Raw genomic sequence first — 17,904 nt, 5'->3', positions numbered from 1 at the left:
CTCTATTTTCAGAACTTGAAACAGAGTTCCTAAAATCAACCATCTCTCTCATTAATCTCACAAAACCTGCCCAATCACCCCCTTTCCGCCCTTCTGGAATCACTATGATTCCTTTCCCCTTACCAGTGCCAAACTCAATCAGCTTCACAAATCTGCCATACACGTTTTGACACTTTTGGACCATAAAAGCTCTATTACCTTCCCTTCTTGTCTGAAAAGAATCTTTATTGCTCGCTATCCTCAGACAATCCTCCACCATCTTTGCCATCCAAATAACCATTCCTCCACTGAGATGAAGAGACTTAGACATCTTCTATCTCCTCTCAGCAATACAAAAAAAGTTACCACCTTTCCTACTAAGTACGAACCTCTTAGCTTCTAAACAACTACGATCCATCTTCAACAAACTAAAGATAAAACTAAAAGAAGAGAAAGATAGAGGGAACACGAATCAGGGAGGCAAAGAAGTGTTAAGGACTATCCCTGGCGAGAAGTGCCTGAGATGGAAGATGAAAGGTCATACCCATGAGACAGAGTTGTATTCTCAAGTACATAAATTCCATCTCTTTAATGATAACATTAGATTGTTTGGGTGTTACACGTTAAAGTATTTTTTTAATCTCAAATAAGCTAAAAAGTACGTTTGAGAAAAAAACATCATTTTGATGGTTAAATGATATTTTTTTTCAAATGTGTTTTTTCGGATAATGCGGAATGTAGTTCTAATTTAAAAAAAGACTGTTAATGGGAAAATTATCCATACAATTTTCAGATAATTATAGCTTTGCTCTTTGATCTTATCACATGCACAACACTACAACTTTCAAATGATCTTTTTATGTCATTTCTACCTCAAAAAATATTTTTATATTGTTTCCAAACAAATGCAACATGTTTGTGTTTTAGACATATGGTTACCAAACAGTAAATAGCTTTTGAATAGTAGAGCTTCTTACTTAAACTCTACAACTATAAGCTTTAAGCTAAAAGCTCTATTACGCACTGCAATCCCAAATATGAGCCAAGTAACTTTATTAGACAAGGCAGAAAGCTCAAATGCACAAGGAGTATAGGAAAGGTGCTTCTAAAAGAATTAAAATGTAATGTCTAGACCTTTAAAAATAAATGGGGAATGGATGCCGGTGAAAGCAATCATGCAACAATTTTCTGAAGTGAAGACTTGATAACATGACAAGGAAAGCCCATCATCAAATGTCATACTGTTCCTCTGCAGATTTTTCTTTCCACGTCACACAGAAGAAGAATATCATTCAGATTATTGTACTCGTTAAAACCAAATAGCCCTTGGCATCACCCATTAGATGCCACCAACCGGTTGAATACTTTTCTTAGCCTTCTGCTAGGTGTATATCAAGGATGTTAACATTAATTTCTTTCTTCCCTTCTGTAGAGGCCAGCGGATATAATCAATCGGAAAAAACCTCTTGCAGTTTGGTTTCCATACACAGCAATTGAGCACCTTTGGTGCAAACTTGAGGAATTTATCAGTTCTGGTCGCATGGTAGACCATTGTGATAAGCTCAAAACGCTCTTACATGGAGCATTGCTGAAGCATCTTCAGCTGGTATGCTCAATATCCAGTTTTTCATTGTATAAATTTCGCTTCTCTCTGTGATTTGCCCGTCACCATTTTCTGTCTTCTTTTTTTTTTTTTTTGGCCTTTTCAGCTAAGGGTGGATTCAGATGATGTGCCTTCTGCTGCCCATTAGAAAGTTGCGGCCAATTTTGGTGACTATCTGGACGCGCTAAAAAATTGGACGTTAGGGAGCAAATGATGCATTCTGACACTCAGTGCCCAGTTGAAGGCAAGTCTCATTTTCTGAGTGCTTAAATTCACACCAGTTTCCTTCATAGAGGCCATCTGTGGGTTTATTTATTGCTATTATTGTTAGTGGAGCAACGGATACATTTTGGCCTCGTTGCAGAATCGGTAGAAAAGGCCTAATTATGTGAATGTTGTGGAAGAGTTGAAGGCATCGTTGCCCTTTATGTTGGTCACAAACCCATATGATGAGAGAAAATCTACTTATGGGTCTTTGCATTCTTTATTGCCCTCATGGCTGTCTTAAGGATTTAAAAAAGGAATGGGGGCTAGGATTTTACTTCATTGGAAGAAAACATGAATTGACGCTTGGAGTTTGGAGACCTAAGCCTCTCTTGGCAGTTGTGGGGAGACTGGAGAGTTTCGTCTTGCTCAACAGTTGGTAGCAGCCTTTCTTGTTCCCATTGGTTGTAAAAATTAATGTTGAATTGTTATTACCCTCTCAAAGTTGGCTTTGATTTATAGTCACTAGTGGAGAACTTTCGACGGTTCGTGCCTTGCAAATATGGGATGATTTTAATTTTCCAGTTCACCTTTTGTTGGCAAATGTTATTTGGTAGATAATTTGAACAGTTTTTGGAAGATAATTGTTTGATATTCAAGAACAGCCTTCTCAGTTTTATATGTTCTACGCTCTCGAAAAAAAAAATGTCTCAGATTTATGTATCGCCGGCTCGTTTGTTTTTATAACTATCTCATTTCATTTAATCATTACAATTTTTAAAAAAATTTTATAAAATAAAATGAACAATTCAATTATTTCAAATTTCAAAATAAAAATAATATTAAAAAAAATATTCTAATAATATTTTATTGAATTTTAAACTTTAATTTCAATTCATCTTCATCTGCAAAAACAAACTCAGGGACATCTATTCCACGGTTGCGTTAAACCACCATAAATGGTCTATATGTACTCTGATAGCCCATAATTAACACAGCTCGTTGGCTTCAGCCTTCAGATCCTTTTAAACTAGCTTACTTTAAGAAATAAGCTATAAATCTTATTATCTAAACATGTTATCAAAGCATAATCTTCTTCTTATCCTACTATAATGAGATGTCGTCGTCCATCAATTTTTTTATTTTATTTTTCAAAAATGAAGAGATGATTGGCCACCCGCTTGATCATATTTACAGACTAAAAGTGAGACAATGGCGTAATATGTAGCATTACTATAATACATGTAAATCAAATGGTGAGAGTGCAAAGAACAAAGAATCCCCTAACAGAGATTAGAAAGATTATTTGATACGATCGTTTTATTTTTTACTATAATTGATCACGAGCTTTTACTTGTTTAACATGACACATCCGATTTATGCACAATATTTATAGAACGATTTTCAGTCTATATAAATTTTAAATTGAATAATATTAGATATAGTCTTATAATATGTAAGTTTCGTGTATTATCTTTAAAAAAAAAGTAAGATCTATAAAAAAATTGATTTTTTTCTTGTGGGTACTAGAATTATCCTTTTTTTTTTTCAAAGAGAGTACCGGAAGTTTGATCATTTTAAAATTATAAATGTCATTTCTTATCTTAAATTTAATGAGTAATGTTATATACAATCGTAGAGTGCGCAAGCACCGCACAATCGCTTTGAAAAAAAGTGAAATCTATTATTAAAAAATTAATTAATTTTTTATTTGACTCCCATATTTACTCACTTTTTTTAAAAAAGATTGCACAGCACTTATGTACTCCACAATTACAAATATTATTTCTCAAAATTTAATATCCCCTTTCGTAATTTTATCAACCGGGGCCAAGCCCAAGGACCTATGTTGTATTTACATTTGTCCCTTTTAATCTTGGATTTAAATTTTAAATTACTCATTCATTGATTTTTTTTTTTTAAATTGCTCTTTATTTTAAACCTTTTGTTTCTCTGTTGATATGGTTAAACTTGATTTACATAAGAAGGTTTATAATTTAAATATTTTACAAATTAAATGCTGGACAAAGAGTATGTTGTCGACCTCTTTATAAGTTGAATTGAATTACTCTTCGGTCTTCCCCTGTATAATTGAAAATAACAATAAGTTGATGGCTTCTAAAGTCCCACGTCAGTTGCCAACTTGTGGTCTACACAAGCTCTGCGTTTGTGAAGGCACCAGCTCCTCCTCCGCCTCCTCTCTCTTCACCCCCTGCGTTCTCCCTCACTTCCTCGCTGCCTCCGACGGGTGAGGAACCCTCTCTCTCGCACAATAACTTTTATGGGTCAGCTGGGGATTAGACTTTCAAACCCTTTTATCATGTTACCGTGTTAATTACTCGTACACACGCATTGGAAAGCAATGGCATAAGCTTGGAGCCCTTCATGCATACAACGCTCGTCTTTTGCTTTCCTTTGCTCACTTAGTACAGTTTGGTTTTCGTGCTGGGTCTGTGCTTATTCGCTTTTTGTTTAACATAAAGGAATTTGTTGCGATGTTTCGAGCCCCTCGGGAAAGGAGAAAGAAGACTAGAATGAGAAAGAGTATACTTGTGCGGTGAAGATCAAATTTTTTCTTGGAAGACTTCATTGTTATTTGTTTTATCTAGTATTTTCATTAAAAAAAAAAACAAAAAAGAAAAGAACCCGGCATTCTTGTCGATGTAATAATTCTCTGGTGTCGAAGAGGGTTATCCTCTTTGTCACTTTGCCCTTTTGATTTACATTCTTGTAACCCACTTATCCTTTTAATGTAAATTCTTTTTTTTCTTTTTGGTAAATGTTTTCTTCACGTAGTTACCACTGGATCACGGTGGGCACCTATTTACTTCCCTTGTTTTAGCTGTTTATTTATTATCCAGATGGCGGCAACAATCAAGCGGTTCTCTTGTGCTCTGAAAAGAAAGAAAACTCAAGCATCTGGTATGTTTAAGTACTAATGGAGCCATTGGATGGCTGTTTGTGAGCCTACTGCTTTGAATCAAGTAATGTTTTTAGTAGGAATTTGATTCGTTCAATTGACTTTAAATCTAGTCAATTTCAATTTTTTTTAATCTATTTCTCAGAAGGATGCCATTAAGTGGCCTTTTTTCTATTGAGTAGGGTATACTTTTATTTTTTTTTTGATAGGTAAAAGAAGTTTATTGATCCACATAAATAGGCAAAGCCTAAGTCCACAAGAAATATATGAGAAAGAGCCTAATTACAAAAACTACGTGCTACTGATAGTAGTGTACACATCGTTTAGACTCATTCCATTCCATACAATAGAAGAGGCCCACAACAACAAAGTATGAAAGAAAAAGTCCCTAAAACTGTCCGGGGAGCGTTCCTTATCCTCGAAGCAGCGGCCATTTCTTTCATTCCATGTGCACCACATTAAGCACAAGTAGGGTATATTTCTTCCATGCTGTATATGAACAACTATTTGTTTTGTGATTCATATTATGATAAATCTTGATATCATCTCACAGTTGAGAAAATTCATTAGAAACCTCATTTCCTATCCAAATCCAATAATTGGACTGCAAACTGAGTTCGGTCCCTAAAAAAGAAATTTATATCCACAGTGGATCCTGACTATCCATATCTACTCTCAAAATGATGGTTCCTATTGATGGTTAACTTATAGCCACTTTCATATTCTGGTTTCCAGGGGAGATATCAATTGTGCATCAGCAGTAATGTTTAGAAGAAACAACATCGCGTCAAGGATTTTTCAGCGCCAAATCTACACTCCTGCTCCCGGAACTAGTGTATTTTCTTCTTACTTGGCCATTTGCTATTTTTTGTAGTTCTGTTTTGTGAACTTCTACTACTTTGATCATCATGATCCCTTATGTGTTCTTACTATAATCGACTAGCTGAAGTGACTACTTAATGATTGGAATGCATAATGGAGGATTAAAGATGATCTCCTGTGAACTTACAATCTTTTTTTTGCTTTAGAAAAAGCAACCAATACAGAGGAAAATTATGCCTGGCCCGTGGAGTACAAGAAAAAATGAGTGAGACTATACCAATTGAGCATCCAATCAAAACCTTAACCTATTAGAATATAGGCCAGTGATATGATGCCTCAATAAGTCTCACATTGTGTGAGAGAAGTGTGATTGAGTATGGTAAAGTTGTATTACGTGTCAAGTCCCATGTTGGTTCCTCACTAGGTAGAACTGGGTTTTATAATAATACTAAGGAGTTCCAATTGTACTATTGACGTCCTTTTGGAGTGTAAACCTAGATGTGGTTTAACCTTCTCTTTGTTTGTTACAAGTGGTATTAGAGCTAGACTAATAATACCATGTGGCATTTGACACTCAGTGCAATGTGGACCCTGATGAGAATGTTAGGGATTTGAGTTGGGGAGACTGTGCTGCTCTGCAAAATCCCACATTGGGTAGAAGAAGTATGATAGAGATAAAGGAGTATGATAAAGTTGTAGTGAATGTCAAGTTCCACACCGGTTCCTTACTAGGTGGAACTGGACTTTATAATGATTCCAATAAGGTCTGATTGTTACCTTGAATGGATTTTTCGAAGTATAAGCTTATACATAACTTGGGCTTTTCCTTGGGTCTCTACAAGTAATGTCTATCAAGCTTATTGAGACATTAAACATCAATATTTGTTTTTTCTTCTTGAAGAAGATCCCTTGCTTTTCTTTTATTTTCCATCTCCTTCTTATCTTGTTCTACGTATGTTAATCAGAACATAAAATAAAATGTCTGGTGGAGGAAAAAAACTCTTCCATTCCTGCATCTCAGGCCAGAAACATATATGTTGTCTCATTTTTAGAATTGTATTTTTTCTTTGGCAGTGAAAGAGATAACTGAGAAATTATTTCAATTACACTACTAAGAAAACCAAGTCATACTTTGCTGCTTGCAGGTTTATTGCGCTAGGCGATTTTATGAAAATTTAGTCCCAAGTTGTACCATTTATGATGTTGAATGCCCAGACCAATCATTCCGCAAATTTACCGATGATGGGCAATACCTAATAAGTTTCAGCAGAAATCAACAAGATCTGGTTGTTTACAGACCAACATGGCTTTCATTTTCATGCAAAGAAGAAGATTGTGATGCTCATGATCTCCCTCCAAAAGCAAAGAGATTTGAAAGTTTCTTCACTCATTTATATAGTGTATCGCTTGCTTCCTGCAATGGCAATGAGCTCATATGCAAAGACTTCTTCCTTTACGTGGAGAGTAACCAATATGGAATAATTGCTACTTCTACGCCATCAATTCATGATGCAGCTGCTAATGGTGCTGCCATTCAGGGTGTCCCGTATGTAGAAAAGTTGACATTCCATTTAATAAGGTATGTGCTTTTGATTTCTAATTACTGGTTTGAAAATTTTCAAGAGATTTCTTTGTAAAAGTTCTAATTCATTTGTGGAGGTTGCTTTATGGCTTGTTTTTTGCTCTATATTTTCTTATATAAATAGGTTGGAAGATGGAGTCATACTGGACGTGAAGGTCTTTCACAATGATTTTGTTAATCTGACCCATAACATGGGCGTATTTTTGTATGATGATTTATTGGCAATTGCGTCACTTCGCAATCAAACAATACATATTCTCCAAATTAGAGACTCTGGGAACCTTGTAGATGTACGAGCTATTGGGGCATTTTGTCGTGAAGATGATGAACTTTTTCTCAATTCAAATGCTCAGGCAAGTGGCATTTATTTTTAAGCTTTTGATGTGACTTCACTAAAGTTTAATTAGAATTCTAATGATTAGCTTTAGCTTGACAATTCAGACTTCCTAGAAAATTGGAGAAGCATCATTACCTTTGTTAGGGTAAAAAATGACAAATCCCTACTTCAGTTTGTCGGCTTCAATAAAAAAAGAAATATTCTTTTCCTTTTTTTTTCTGATTGGATAGACCGACAAAAACCTTTGTGATAAGTTTTTAACATAAACTTTTGTGTTATCTTTAGAAAAATAGGGCAAATAAGTTTTTTTGTCTGCTAAATCTTTATGCCAAGTTCTTTTAAAATTGTTTGTTAGAGATAGAGGGGTACGAAATTGACTGATTTTTAAAAGAATGATCATAAATGTCCGTAAATGTTTACTATTGTCAGCTTATCATAAAAGGTTGTTCTCTGCTTGTTCCATTCATCATGTTATACCAGAAACAAGAATGTTTAGTTAGTTTTTGTGGATCGTAAAGATAATTTGATGGCAGTAGGACAGATAGAATGATACCCTAGCACAACAACTACTATTTTCTTATTATGCCTACAGTGGTCTATTTTGTTTTATTATGTCTTTGTTCTCAGTGGTTGTATCATATCATGGTGGGTTGGTTTCATCAACATGCTTTCTATAATGGTTTACAAAATATTAATATGGTCATTTATTCATCTGGACATTTATTAGTTTCTAGGTATTGTCCTCCATATCATTATTATTTCAATCAACACAGTTTGGTGAATAAGAACTTTTTCTCACATGTTATGATCTGATCTTTGAATTGACAATTCAGCTATTGATGGCAGTGCATTGCATTTCCTGACAAAAGTAAACTGCATCAGTTGCCTGGGAATAATGTTCAGAATGGTACACATCTTAGCCAGCCTAATCAAGAAGATTCTCTCCTGAGTGGCATCAAACAACGCCTTCTTTCATTCATATTCCAAGGAATATCAAATGAAGAAAAAGACCCGGCCTTGGTTGGTTTTCTAACTTTGTGGTCTTTTTGTTCTTCATTTTTCAGAATATCTTAATTTGGATAATCTCTCTTTTGGCATTGTTTCAGTTATCGGTTAACAATAAAGGCTATTTCGAAATCTTCTCTATTTTTTACTTATTTTTTTCATCTGACCATGCAGTGTAAAAAAAATCATATCTTATCCTACTGACAAATTCGACTTTTTTTCTTTTCATAATCATTGATTTTGATAGCAGCGTTATTTTGTTTCTTAACAGTTGTTCACCTGGTTTGCATTTTAAACCTTATTGTGTGGGCTGGTTTGATAAGGACATGTATAAAGATTCCTCATAAATGTTTGACTGAGTTATCAATTGGCAAACACTATCATGACCTACTCTGATGTGATAATCTTCCTTTGAAGTAGGAATGCATGCCATTTGCTATTAGACTGACTGTAAAATTCAAAGAGATGTTTCCCCTAGAAAGAGAGCATAGCTTAGATTTGAAAAAAAAAAAAAAAAAAAAAAAAGGTAGCTGGTTCCAACTGGATGTTGGGATAACCTTGCAATGCCACAAGAGCCAGCTGAGAAGCAACACTGTAGGGGAAAAAACAATAAAAAAAAAATGAGAAGAGAAAGGTTCAGGGATGTCGTTAAATGCACTTTTTGATGTTTCAAAGGAAAGAGCCAGTTGTGTATTTGCTGTGCAGATTAGTGCTGAAGCTCAAGGGTGAGTTTTTTTACCAAACTTCTCATATGAGGAAAGCGACTTGATGTAGAAAATCATGACAATTGTTTAGAAAAGATCTAAAGAAAGGTCAGTTAAAGGCAGTATGGGGTATGATATGCTGTTTAGGGTCTATTAGTGTGTTATTCTGGTAGTATAAATAAGCAGAAAGGTAAAAAGTTACAAATCTGGATCCGAGTGTACTTGATTAATGGGTGAAGAATTCTAGGGCAGGCTTATGATTATGAAAGGGTGAGAGTGGATCTCATAGAAGTCAGATTGTTTTGGTATGGATAATATCTGGGGAAAGCTGGGGCTTTTGGCTCTATTATCAGGTATTTATAGTTTAAAGCCCTATTGTTTTTAGTACATTTTTTTTTGCAAGATAATAGTCAATGTTCTATGTTGAAAACTTTAAGTGTTACTCATATTTGTATGTCTATGCCGTTGCTTTGATTGCACTGTCTCTTGGCTTCCACAGAGAGCCCAGTGGTTGAAGAAGAAGTTTTATTTTCGTTTTCAAGATTATGTGGACTTGATTATCTGGAAGGTAGCTCCTTAAGGGTTACGGTACACATGACCGTTTGGCTCATTTGCAGCATAATTAAATGTGAACACCACTTGCACATTTCACACCAATTATGTAACATAACAAGTTATTTCTACACAACTCTCTGACAGGTACAATTCTTGGACCGGCAGCACCTGCTGATCAAGTTTGGTAGTGTGGATGGAGGGGTGAGGTTTATTCCTTCTAGTATTCTGGTTCATATCACATTAACCCCCTGCCTTTCCCTTATGGGGCATTAAACACTGATGACTACTCACTTTGGAATACAAAACAGGACTGCTCTGGGGTTTGAACCTTTTAGTTGGATGCTACTGTGAATTCACTAGATCTGATCACATCACAGATATAATATATTACTTTTGAGATGTGTTTCTGTGATGCTAATTCACATCATTCTTGGCCTTTGGAAGGCCTTGGATTTTTAATATGTAGTAATGGGTTGCTGATCCTGCCTTGATCTCTTCAGCAACTTTATACCCCTGCAACCATACGTTTTTTTGGTCACCATCAACAAGCCTTTGGCCTACTTTCTTTCCAGCCTTTTTTACCATAAAAACATAACCCTAGAATCCCTAAGCCCTATGATAAACTGCTGCAAGAAAAATTGTTCAACAATTCATTTTTCTCCAGCAACTTAAAACCTACCAAGATTGATCTTTTTAAGTTCAAATCAATGTTTGCAATCTCTAAACCTAATCATCATATCTTTTCTGACCTTTGGGCCACCAAAATATATCAAGAAATTAGCGTAAGAGTCCTCTGTTGCTGCAGTTCCTGTATCCATTTGGTATCAGTGCCTTTGTCCCAGACCACAGAAACTGAGTACCATGGATTATATGTAGAAGGCTGTGACTGAGAAATATAGCAGAGTGCATGATTCCCAAGTAATTAAAGTTTCTTACTACATGCATGCCATCCTTAGCATAGATCCTGTGATGCAGTATGTACAGATAAATGCTTTTCAAAGTTGACTTTGATAATTGAAGGAGTTGGAGCATATATGGCATTTGGGAATTTACTGTTGAGTGTATGTTAGATCTTATTGATGTTTGTATTTTGATTTTTGATGAAAGTTCCGTTTTAATGTATCAATTCCAGCCTTTTCTTTATTGGTAGTTTGGGTGCATCTAAATTATTTGAAAATTGACGTTTTGCCTGCTACTTAAATTTGTACCGGCAATTTCTTTATGAGCAAGTAGTTCACTTCAAGCTTTTGTTGCTGATTTCACTTCAAATCTCTACTTGTGGATGCTTTTTACCATCTCAAGTCAAACCATATATCAAACGACTTATAGCACCACTCCAAAGAATTTTTGGATTTTGTGGAAAAGTTGATATTGATTCAAGGAATGCCGATCAGTTTCTTTTGGTTCCCAAGTCATCCAGTCTTTAGCCTAATCACTGGTCAGTTCAGCTTATGATGTTCGTGGTGGTTCTAGGAGCTTTCAAGTGATACCTACTTAAATTGAAGGGTGGTGAAGCTTATTATCTTGTTGCGGATTCATTATATTTAAATTGGGTTATTGAATTCTTTCTTGATAAGAATTAGCATTTTTTTTCTTTATTGGAAACTGTTAATTTATGGTGATTGTACTTGTCTGAACCTTCAGGTGTCACGAAATGCTGATCAACACACAGCTTTTTTAGCAGTCTATAACATGGAGACAACTGAAATTGTTGCATTTTATCAGGTTAACTCTTTGACCGGCTAATACATTGTCCAATAATAATAAATAAATTTTAAAAAAAAAGTTACTCTCTGACTGAGTCTAGTGCTTATCAAGTAAAAGTTGCTTTCTGTTTTTTGGGAAATACCCCTTCCACCATCTAACTAACATGTAATTTGTACCCTAAACTACCAAAATCAACACGTTGTATCCTCTAACTACCGTTGACTGTCAAATAGCACTATGCTTTAAGATCAGACTGTCAAAATTGTGTCACATCACCTTTTTTCTTCATCTTAATTGTTATATTTGAACAAGGGGCCTTCTACAGGTACCGAATGGTGTACCAAAGAAATGCACCATTCGGTTCTAGAGTGTGTATTTGAGAAACGGTACACCATTTGGTCTACCTAGCATTTTTTTTTTTTTTTTGACAAAGGGTGTTATTTGAGAAACGGTGGTGTTTGAAATATGCAGTGTGTCAGTTTTGAGAGTTTAGAGTGTGTTTTACAAGGCGCTTGTTAATTAATTAGAGGGTGCAAAACTTATTTCCCCCTTTTCTGTATCTCTGTAACATTTTACTTTTTACAGAATTCTGCGGAGGAGCTTTATCTCTTGTTTGAGCGTTTCTGTGACCACTTCCACACGGCATCTAAAAATTCTGTTTCTATGAATTTTGTATCATCTCACTCAAATAACATTCATGCCCTGGAGCAAATAAGATCCGTAAAAAGTAAAGCAAGTTCACAGGTGAAGTTTTATTATTAGCACTTGCTACATGTTAAAATGTTCTTATCTTATTCTGTAGACTTCAGGAAACTTTTTTCTTTGTATAGGATATGAGAACTAATTTGATCTGTGGCTTTTTGGGCCTCAGAGTCTATGTTTGCTTTATCCCATAACTTCATATCTCATCAGCTAATTAAGTCTGCAGTTTATGAAGAAGATGCTGGGATCTTTGCCTTACAGTTGTCAGTCACTGAGTCCTTCTCCCTATTTTGACCAATCTCTCTTTCGGTTTGACGAAAAGGTTAGATCAAAACATATTGCAAATTTTTTCCCTTTCACCTTGGTCTTCAGTACCCAGTATTTCTGTTGTATTGGCATGTTCTTGTGGCTTACATTATGACAAAATAAACAGTAACTGAAAGCTGAACGCGAAGCTACCATCACATTTTCTGTTTCTCTCTCTAAGTTGCTATCATGCAATCTTTGGTTATGCCATCTGTAACCCTTTACCATGCTTTTCTCCATTTTATTTGATCTGCTTTTTCAGCTGATTTCTGCAAGCGACCGGCCTAGACAGTCAACAGACCATCCCATCAAGTTCATTTTAAGAAGGCAACCATGTTCCCTCAAATTTAAGATCAAACTAGGTATATATCTTTGCTTTGCACTAGTTTCATAAAAAGTTCTATTACTTACATGTTAGTGTTTAAACACACAGCTTACTGTGGGACTAAGGAAATTATAAAAAAGTCCAAAATACAATTTTATTTTATTTTTTATGTTAGCTGGTGTGAAAAGCTTTCCACATTAGCAATGTATTTGGTCTGTCAACAATCAGACTTGTAATTCTTTCTTTCATCTGGACGGTCCTGAGTCCACACTTCCAATCTTTGGAGAGTGGTGTTTGAATCAAAATGCAAAGCTTTTTCACTAATCATATTTTTTCATACAGGGAATCATTTGTTTATCTATCATAGCTCTGTAATCGAAATTTGGATAATGAAACCCTGGCTGCTTTCTTTTCTAAATAGGCCCTGAAGCAGGCAATGCGGATGGTAGGACAAAAAAGATCGCATCATTCTTGTTCCATCCATTTTTACCTCTGGCACTCTCTATTCAGCAGACTTTGTTCTTGCAGCAGCCATCAGTAGTGAATATTCATTTCCGGGGATGAAGTAAACAAGCCTTCGGCGAGACTGTAGATTTGATTGAGAAAAAGTGTATATTTATTCGGAAAAGTGCACAAATGATATATTTACACTTGAGGTAGGAGTTGCATGCTCGAAGCAGTGTCCTGAAACGTTCACAACATATTCCACTGCTTTCTTGTTTTTAGCATTTAAACACAATAGCTATGTTTAAAATATAGCACATAGCTAGCCGGTGTTACTCTGACAATGAAATGAATTGGCTTTAAACAACTGAATAAAAAAATGAAAAGATATATACACACATCATCTGCAAAAGCAAGTAGATGACATGCTATATAACTTGGCCAGTGGTCCTATTTATTAGTTGTAGTTTGTTTGTAGGTTTAAAAGTATTGTAAATAATTTTTTTTTAAAGCATTAAAGGTGCAAAACAGTTTAAATTTGTATTTGATTTATAAATCAAATAAGAGACTTGTTAAGTATAATGAAAGAATTATCCCATAAATTACTTTTTTTTTTTCAATTTTTTGACCATAATTTTTAGATTAGAAATGTGTTTATAAAATATTAATCCTCTTAGGTATGGATAGTGAGTTCAGATAAAAGTTGAATAAAATATTTTTATAATATTATTTATTATTATTATTGTTTTGAGATTTAAAAAAATTGATTTTTTTATATTTTATGTAAAAATTTGAAAAAATTATAATAATTAAATAAAATAAATTGAGATGAGTTGGCAGATTTATTAATCGAAACCGGGCCTTACAATCTTATCTTATATAAATATGCACAACATTTTAAAAAAAAAATTATTTTTAAGTTGGTATGTAGAGTATATTATATGTGTGTGACATAATTTGATTTATATATATATAATTGAGTGTTAAATTAATTTTTATAAAATAAAAAAATGGTCATTATTTTTATGTACGCTAAAATAAAAGAAAAAATATAATTATAAGTATAATTGTATATTAATCTATGTATTAATATGATGTGATTGGTTAAAAAATAAATTTTATTAAAAATAATATTAATTTAAATTTTAAATATAAATAAATTAATATTAATACATAAATTAGTACGTGACTTTGCAAAACTTTAAATAAAATGGTCATTTATCAGTCTCTCTTGTTCTTTTTGTTCGTGTGTATCGTATGAAGACGAATGATATATCCGCAACCGCAAGGACTCCATTGAAGAGGCAACGTGTGTGGCTGTGCTAAACAGTGGGAAGTTGAGAGGAGAAGCGAGTCGTGATGGTAGTAGCGATGCCGTTGCCGACAAATGCTTTTGCTTCTTCTGCAAACGTTTTGAGAGGCGGCGGCGCGTTGTTGTTTTCTTCCTTATCAAAATGCAGTCACCCATTGCAAATTTATCGTCATCGTCGTCCCCTGCAACCCATACGTTCCTCCACCGCCTCGCTTCCCCTTTTCTCAATAGGTAAAGCTAATGAGACATCCGCGAGAAGTAGAAGAAGCAGCAGCAGGCACTGGCTTCCCTCGTTTTGCACGGCTTCTACCTCCGATGCTTCTGCGGCGGAGGCAGTGACCGTGGCCACCGGTGACGATGGAGATGCTGATGTTGACGATGAGAAGAAGGAGAGGATGATAAAAGAAGCGGCTGAAATGCTGGACATAAGGGTTGGGCGTATCCTTAGGGCGTGGAGGCATGAGGAGGCCGACTCCCTTTACGTGGAAGAGGTGGATGTTGGCGAGCCTGAGCCCAGAATCATCTGCAGCGGCCTCGTCAATTATATACCCCTTCAACACCTCCAGGTATTTTCCCATTTTTCACTTCATTTTTTCCTCCTATCTTGGACTTCACGTTTAATGGGAGTTTTTACCTGGAATGAAAAGAAAAGGAAATTGGGACTCTACTTAGCAAAAAGAAAAAAAGACTTCAATAATTTCTTATAAAGGTACTCTATCTTGTGATAGGAGTAACATCTGAAGTATAATTTAGTCAGATGGGGGATAATTCATCCACTACAACAGGAAAGATTCCAAATTTAGGTGGATTCACTTTTCAATTTGGATGAGTTATTTCTTTGGTGGGGATACAATCCAACCACGAAATTTGATAAAAAAATTTCATCCAAACAGGAAGACTCCTAATTAGGTTTGAGGATCAACATGATTATCTTTCGGTTGGATTGTCACACTTGTGGGAGCCGAAGTTAATTGTTTCGGTATATACAATGAAACTGCATGCATATATTTTCAGTTGAAGCTTCTAGATCATATTCATTGGAGCATGTTTAATAAGAATCTTCATGCAGGATAAGAGAGTAATCGTTCTTGCAAATCTGAAGCCCAGGAACATGCGTGGTGTCAAGTCATCTGGAATGCTTATGGCTGCTTCTGATGCATCACATGAGAACGTTGAGCTTCTTGTGCCTCCGGAGGGTTCACTTCCTGGTGAAAGAATATGGTTTGGTTCGGAAGAAGAAAAGGAAAATCAACCTGCTGCTGCCACACCTAACCAGGTCAGTTCTTTGCTTCAAAGAATTCAAGCCAATTAAACCCACAAGATAAAATAAAAAGGGGGGAAAGAAGTTTCGCCAAGTATTTTGCTTGTATTTCAATCAGTTGATGCACAGTCATCACCACAAATCCTTTGGTGATTTCAAATTTTTACTTGAACGATGCTAGATGGCCTTGACCAAAATTAGCAAACATATTCCCAAATGCTTCAAATTATCTAGTGAGCCGCTTTGTTGCTAGATGACGTTTTCAATCATTTCTTTGTTTTGAAGTGAGGTTTGGAGTAGGATGAAGTGTCGTATCTAGATATATTCACTAAGAGCCCTGGCTTGAATCATGACCCCCAACTCACTTGAAGACGGTGGCTTGAAACCCTTTTAATTGTATAAAGATAAATTGGATCCCCCAAGAAGATGAACTATCCATTCTCCCTGAGGGCTTGTCGGGTTTACAGGAAAAGGGAAAGAGCTTGAATTAGGATCACTAAAGAAGTGAATAAAGCTGTACGAAGCACATAAATGGCCCTCAAATTGCATAGCAAATAAAGTAAATAAACAAGTGCAGAATTATATAATGTTTACTTCACATGCTGTGATAGGATTCCTAATTTTAGTTAGAATTAAAGACATAATAAAATCTAATAAAGAACTCCTTAATGCTGTTAGATCTTTCACAATACTTCAGATGCTGTTGGAAGCAAGAAGCCTACTTATTTTAATTTGGTTTTATTTAGTTTTAGGAGTCAAGGGTATATCTATAAATTCTCATGGGCTGTACTTTGGTTTATTAGGCCTTATCTGGGACTATATTAGGTTTTTTGGAATTTTATTTGTGGGTTGTATTAGCTATTTAATTGGACTTTTAGTCGAAGTCCATTGATCCAAGCTTTATTAGATTAGCTTTAGTCTTTATAGCTGTTAATATGGTGCCACAATTCAATGGCAGAGAGAGAGATCAGTTCTCCGCCAAGAGAGTGATCAGTTCAATGGTGGAGAGAGAGATCAGTCTCGTGAGAATTTTGAAGCATTTTTTTATAAATGAGAATTTTTCAGCAATTATGGTCTTGTTCTCTAGTTTCCAGAAATTTTGCAGCAATTATTGTCTTTTTCTATAGTTTCCAGAAATTTTGCAGCAATTTCTGATCTGCCTCCCTCTGCACATAAAGATATCTACAACTCCTAAACTGATGACCCAAGTTAAAAGTTGTTTTGAACCCTAGACTCCTAAGGGCACAGGCTTTAAAACAGGACTCTTGCTTCAGTTTCACATGCCATATAGATTCCACAAAATAAACACTGAAACCTACAAAATTGTTAAGAAGCGCACCCACTGTTTTTACACAGATGGTGTCATAGAAAGTTCCACTTAAGCTTTTTTTAATAATTGATATTTAACTTTATACAGTTTATTCTCCATTTCTATATGTATTTTCGGACACTAATTTTTTTCCTTTAATCGTGTTTTTTTTTTTAACAATAATATGTAGATTCAAAAGAAAAAAATATGGGAGTTGGTGCAGCCTCATCTTAAGACTGATGCTTCTTGTACTGCTACGCTTGGGGTGCATGTCATGCGGACATCTGCAGGTGTGGTGGTGTCCACATCTTTGAAGAATGCAAATATATCCTGATCAGAAGGGCAACTTAATGCTTCTCTAACAGTGGTGGTGTCTAGGACCGAAGTATCCTAGACACCAGAAGATGTATTTTTGACTATATTTTTGGACTAATGTAATTTCTAGTTGTTAATCATGTATCGCTAGCAATTAGAGTTTTAAGTTCCTGTCAATTGCTTTAATATATGTCACCGTTTGTGATGCTGTTGTGATGGCTTATCCTTGTTTCAGATACCAGAAGTCACTGTTTGTTTGTCCTCTTGACGTTTTTTTATCAATGAAGTGCACTCGAGTTTCTAAAATGGATTTGCGGAAAGTATCGAAGCAAGCACTAGAAAATTTTGAATTTCATGTCATATTCTTTTAAAAGGTACTGATAGGCAGGTGCAAGGTGTTTCAGGTTGATTGCAACTGATGAGTTCTTTGGGGTGCTGTAGTGGACCAGATTCCCAGCTGGAAGGCAGGTAATGTCTACTTGCATTCAGGAGATCAGGATTGTCTACATATC

At 35.3% G+C, this 17,904-nt stretch overlaps 3 protein-coding genes across 15 annotated transcripts in view; all 3 read left to right on the top strand.

The window, feature by feature from the left end:
- Positions 1-2,445, top strand: part of LOC122300821 (nuclear pore complex protein NUP160) — a 41,188-nt gene extending 38,743 nt beyond the window's left edge. For 4 of the 5 annotated variants that reach the window (XM_043111729.1, XM_043111728.1, XM_043111727.1 and 1 more), the window contains exons 26-27: positions 1,412-1,585; positions 1,689-2,445. In XM_043111729.1, coding sequence (XP_042967663.1) covers positions 1,412-1,585; positions 1,689-1,730 — 216 coding nt within the window. In that variant the 3' untranslated portion in view covers positions 1,731-2,445. The remainder of the gene's footprint in view (positions 1-1,411; positions 1,586-1,688) is intronic. The other variant, XR_006240083.1, reaches the window with a different exon arrangement.
- Positions 2,446-3,879: 1,434 nt separating this feature from the next.
- LOC122300819 (light-mediated development protein DET1-like) lies at positions 3,880-13,562 on the top strand. Of its 9 annotated transcripts, none has more exons than XM_043111722.1 (15): positions 3,888-4,034; positions 4,270-4,343; positions 4,648-4,708; positions 4,916-5,174; positions 5,442-5,541; positions 6,674-7,107; positions 7,235-7,463; positions 8,294-8,467; positions 9,656-9,724; positions 9,856-9,912; positions 11,356-11,436; positions 12,004-12,162; positions 12,347-12,442; positions 12,689-12,788; positions 13,173-13,562. In XM_043111722.1, exons 5-15 carry the CDS (start codon positions 5,470-5,472, stop codon positions 13,313-13,315), a joined length of 1,614 nt encoding a protein of 537 aa, XP_042967656.1. In that variant the 5' UTR covers positions 3,888-4,034; positions 4,270-4,343; positions 4,648-4,708; positions 4,916-5,174; positions 5,442-5,469; the 3' UTR covers positions 13,316-13,562. The 9 variants fall into 9 exon arrangements, with proteins under 9 accessions (XP_042967654.1, XP_042967656.1, XP_042967657.1 ...); XM_043111723.1 differs by having other exon boundaries at positions 4,916-5,179; XM_043111718.1 differs by lacking the exon at positions 4,916-5,174.
- An 864-nt stretch (positions 13,563-14,426) lies between these two features.
- Positions 14,427-17,698, top strand: LOC122300818 (aminoacyl tRNA synthase complex-interacting multifunctional protein 1). The gene is made up of 3 exons (XM_043111715.1): positions 14,427-15,073; positions 15,577-15,783; positions 17,268-17,698. Exons 1-3 carry the CDS (start codon positions 14,555-14,557, stop codon positions 17,409-17,411), a joined length of 870 nt encoding a protein of 289 aa, XP_042967649.1. The 5' UTR covers positions 14,427-14,554; the 3' UTR covers positions 17,412-17,698.
- Positions 17,699-17,904: the final 206 nt, after the last annotated feature.

The sequence above is a fragment of the Carya illinoinensis genome, chromosome 2, assembly GCF_018687715.1.
Source record: "Carya illinoinensis cultivar Pawnee chromosome 2, C.illinoinensisPawnee_v1, whole genome shotgun sequence".
NCBI classification, from domain to species: domain Eukaryota; kingdom Viridiplantae; phylum Streptophyta; class Magnoliopsida; order Fagales; family Juglandaceae; genus Carya; species Carya illinoinensis.
Note: the sequence above shows the minus strand (reverse complement) of the source record. Positions and strands in the feature narration are given on the sequence as shown.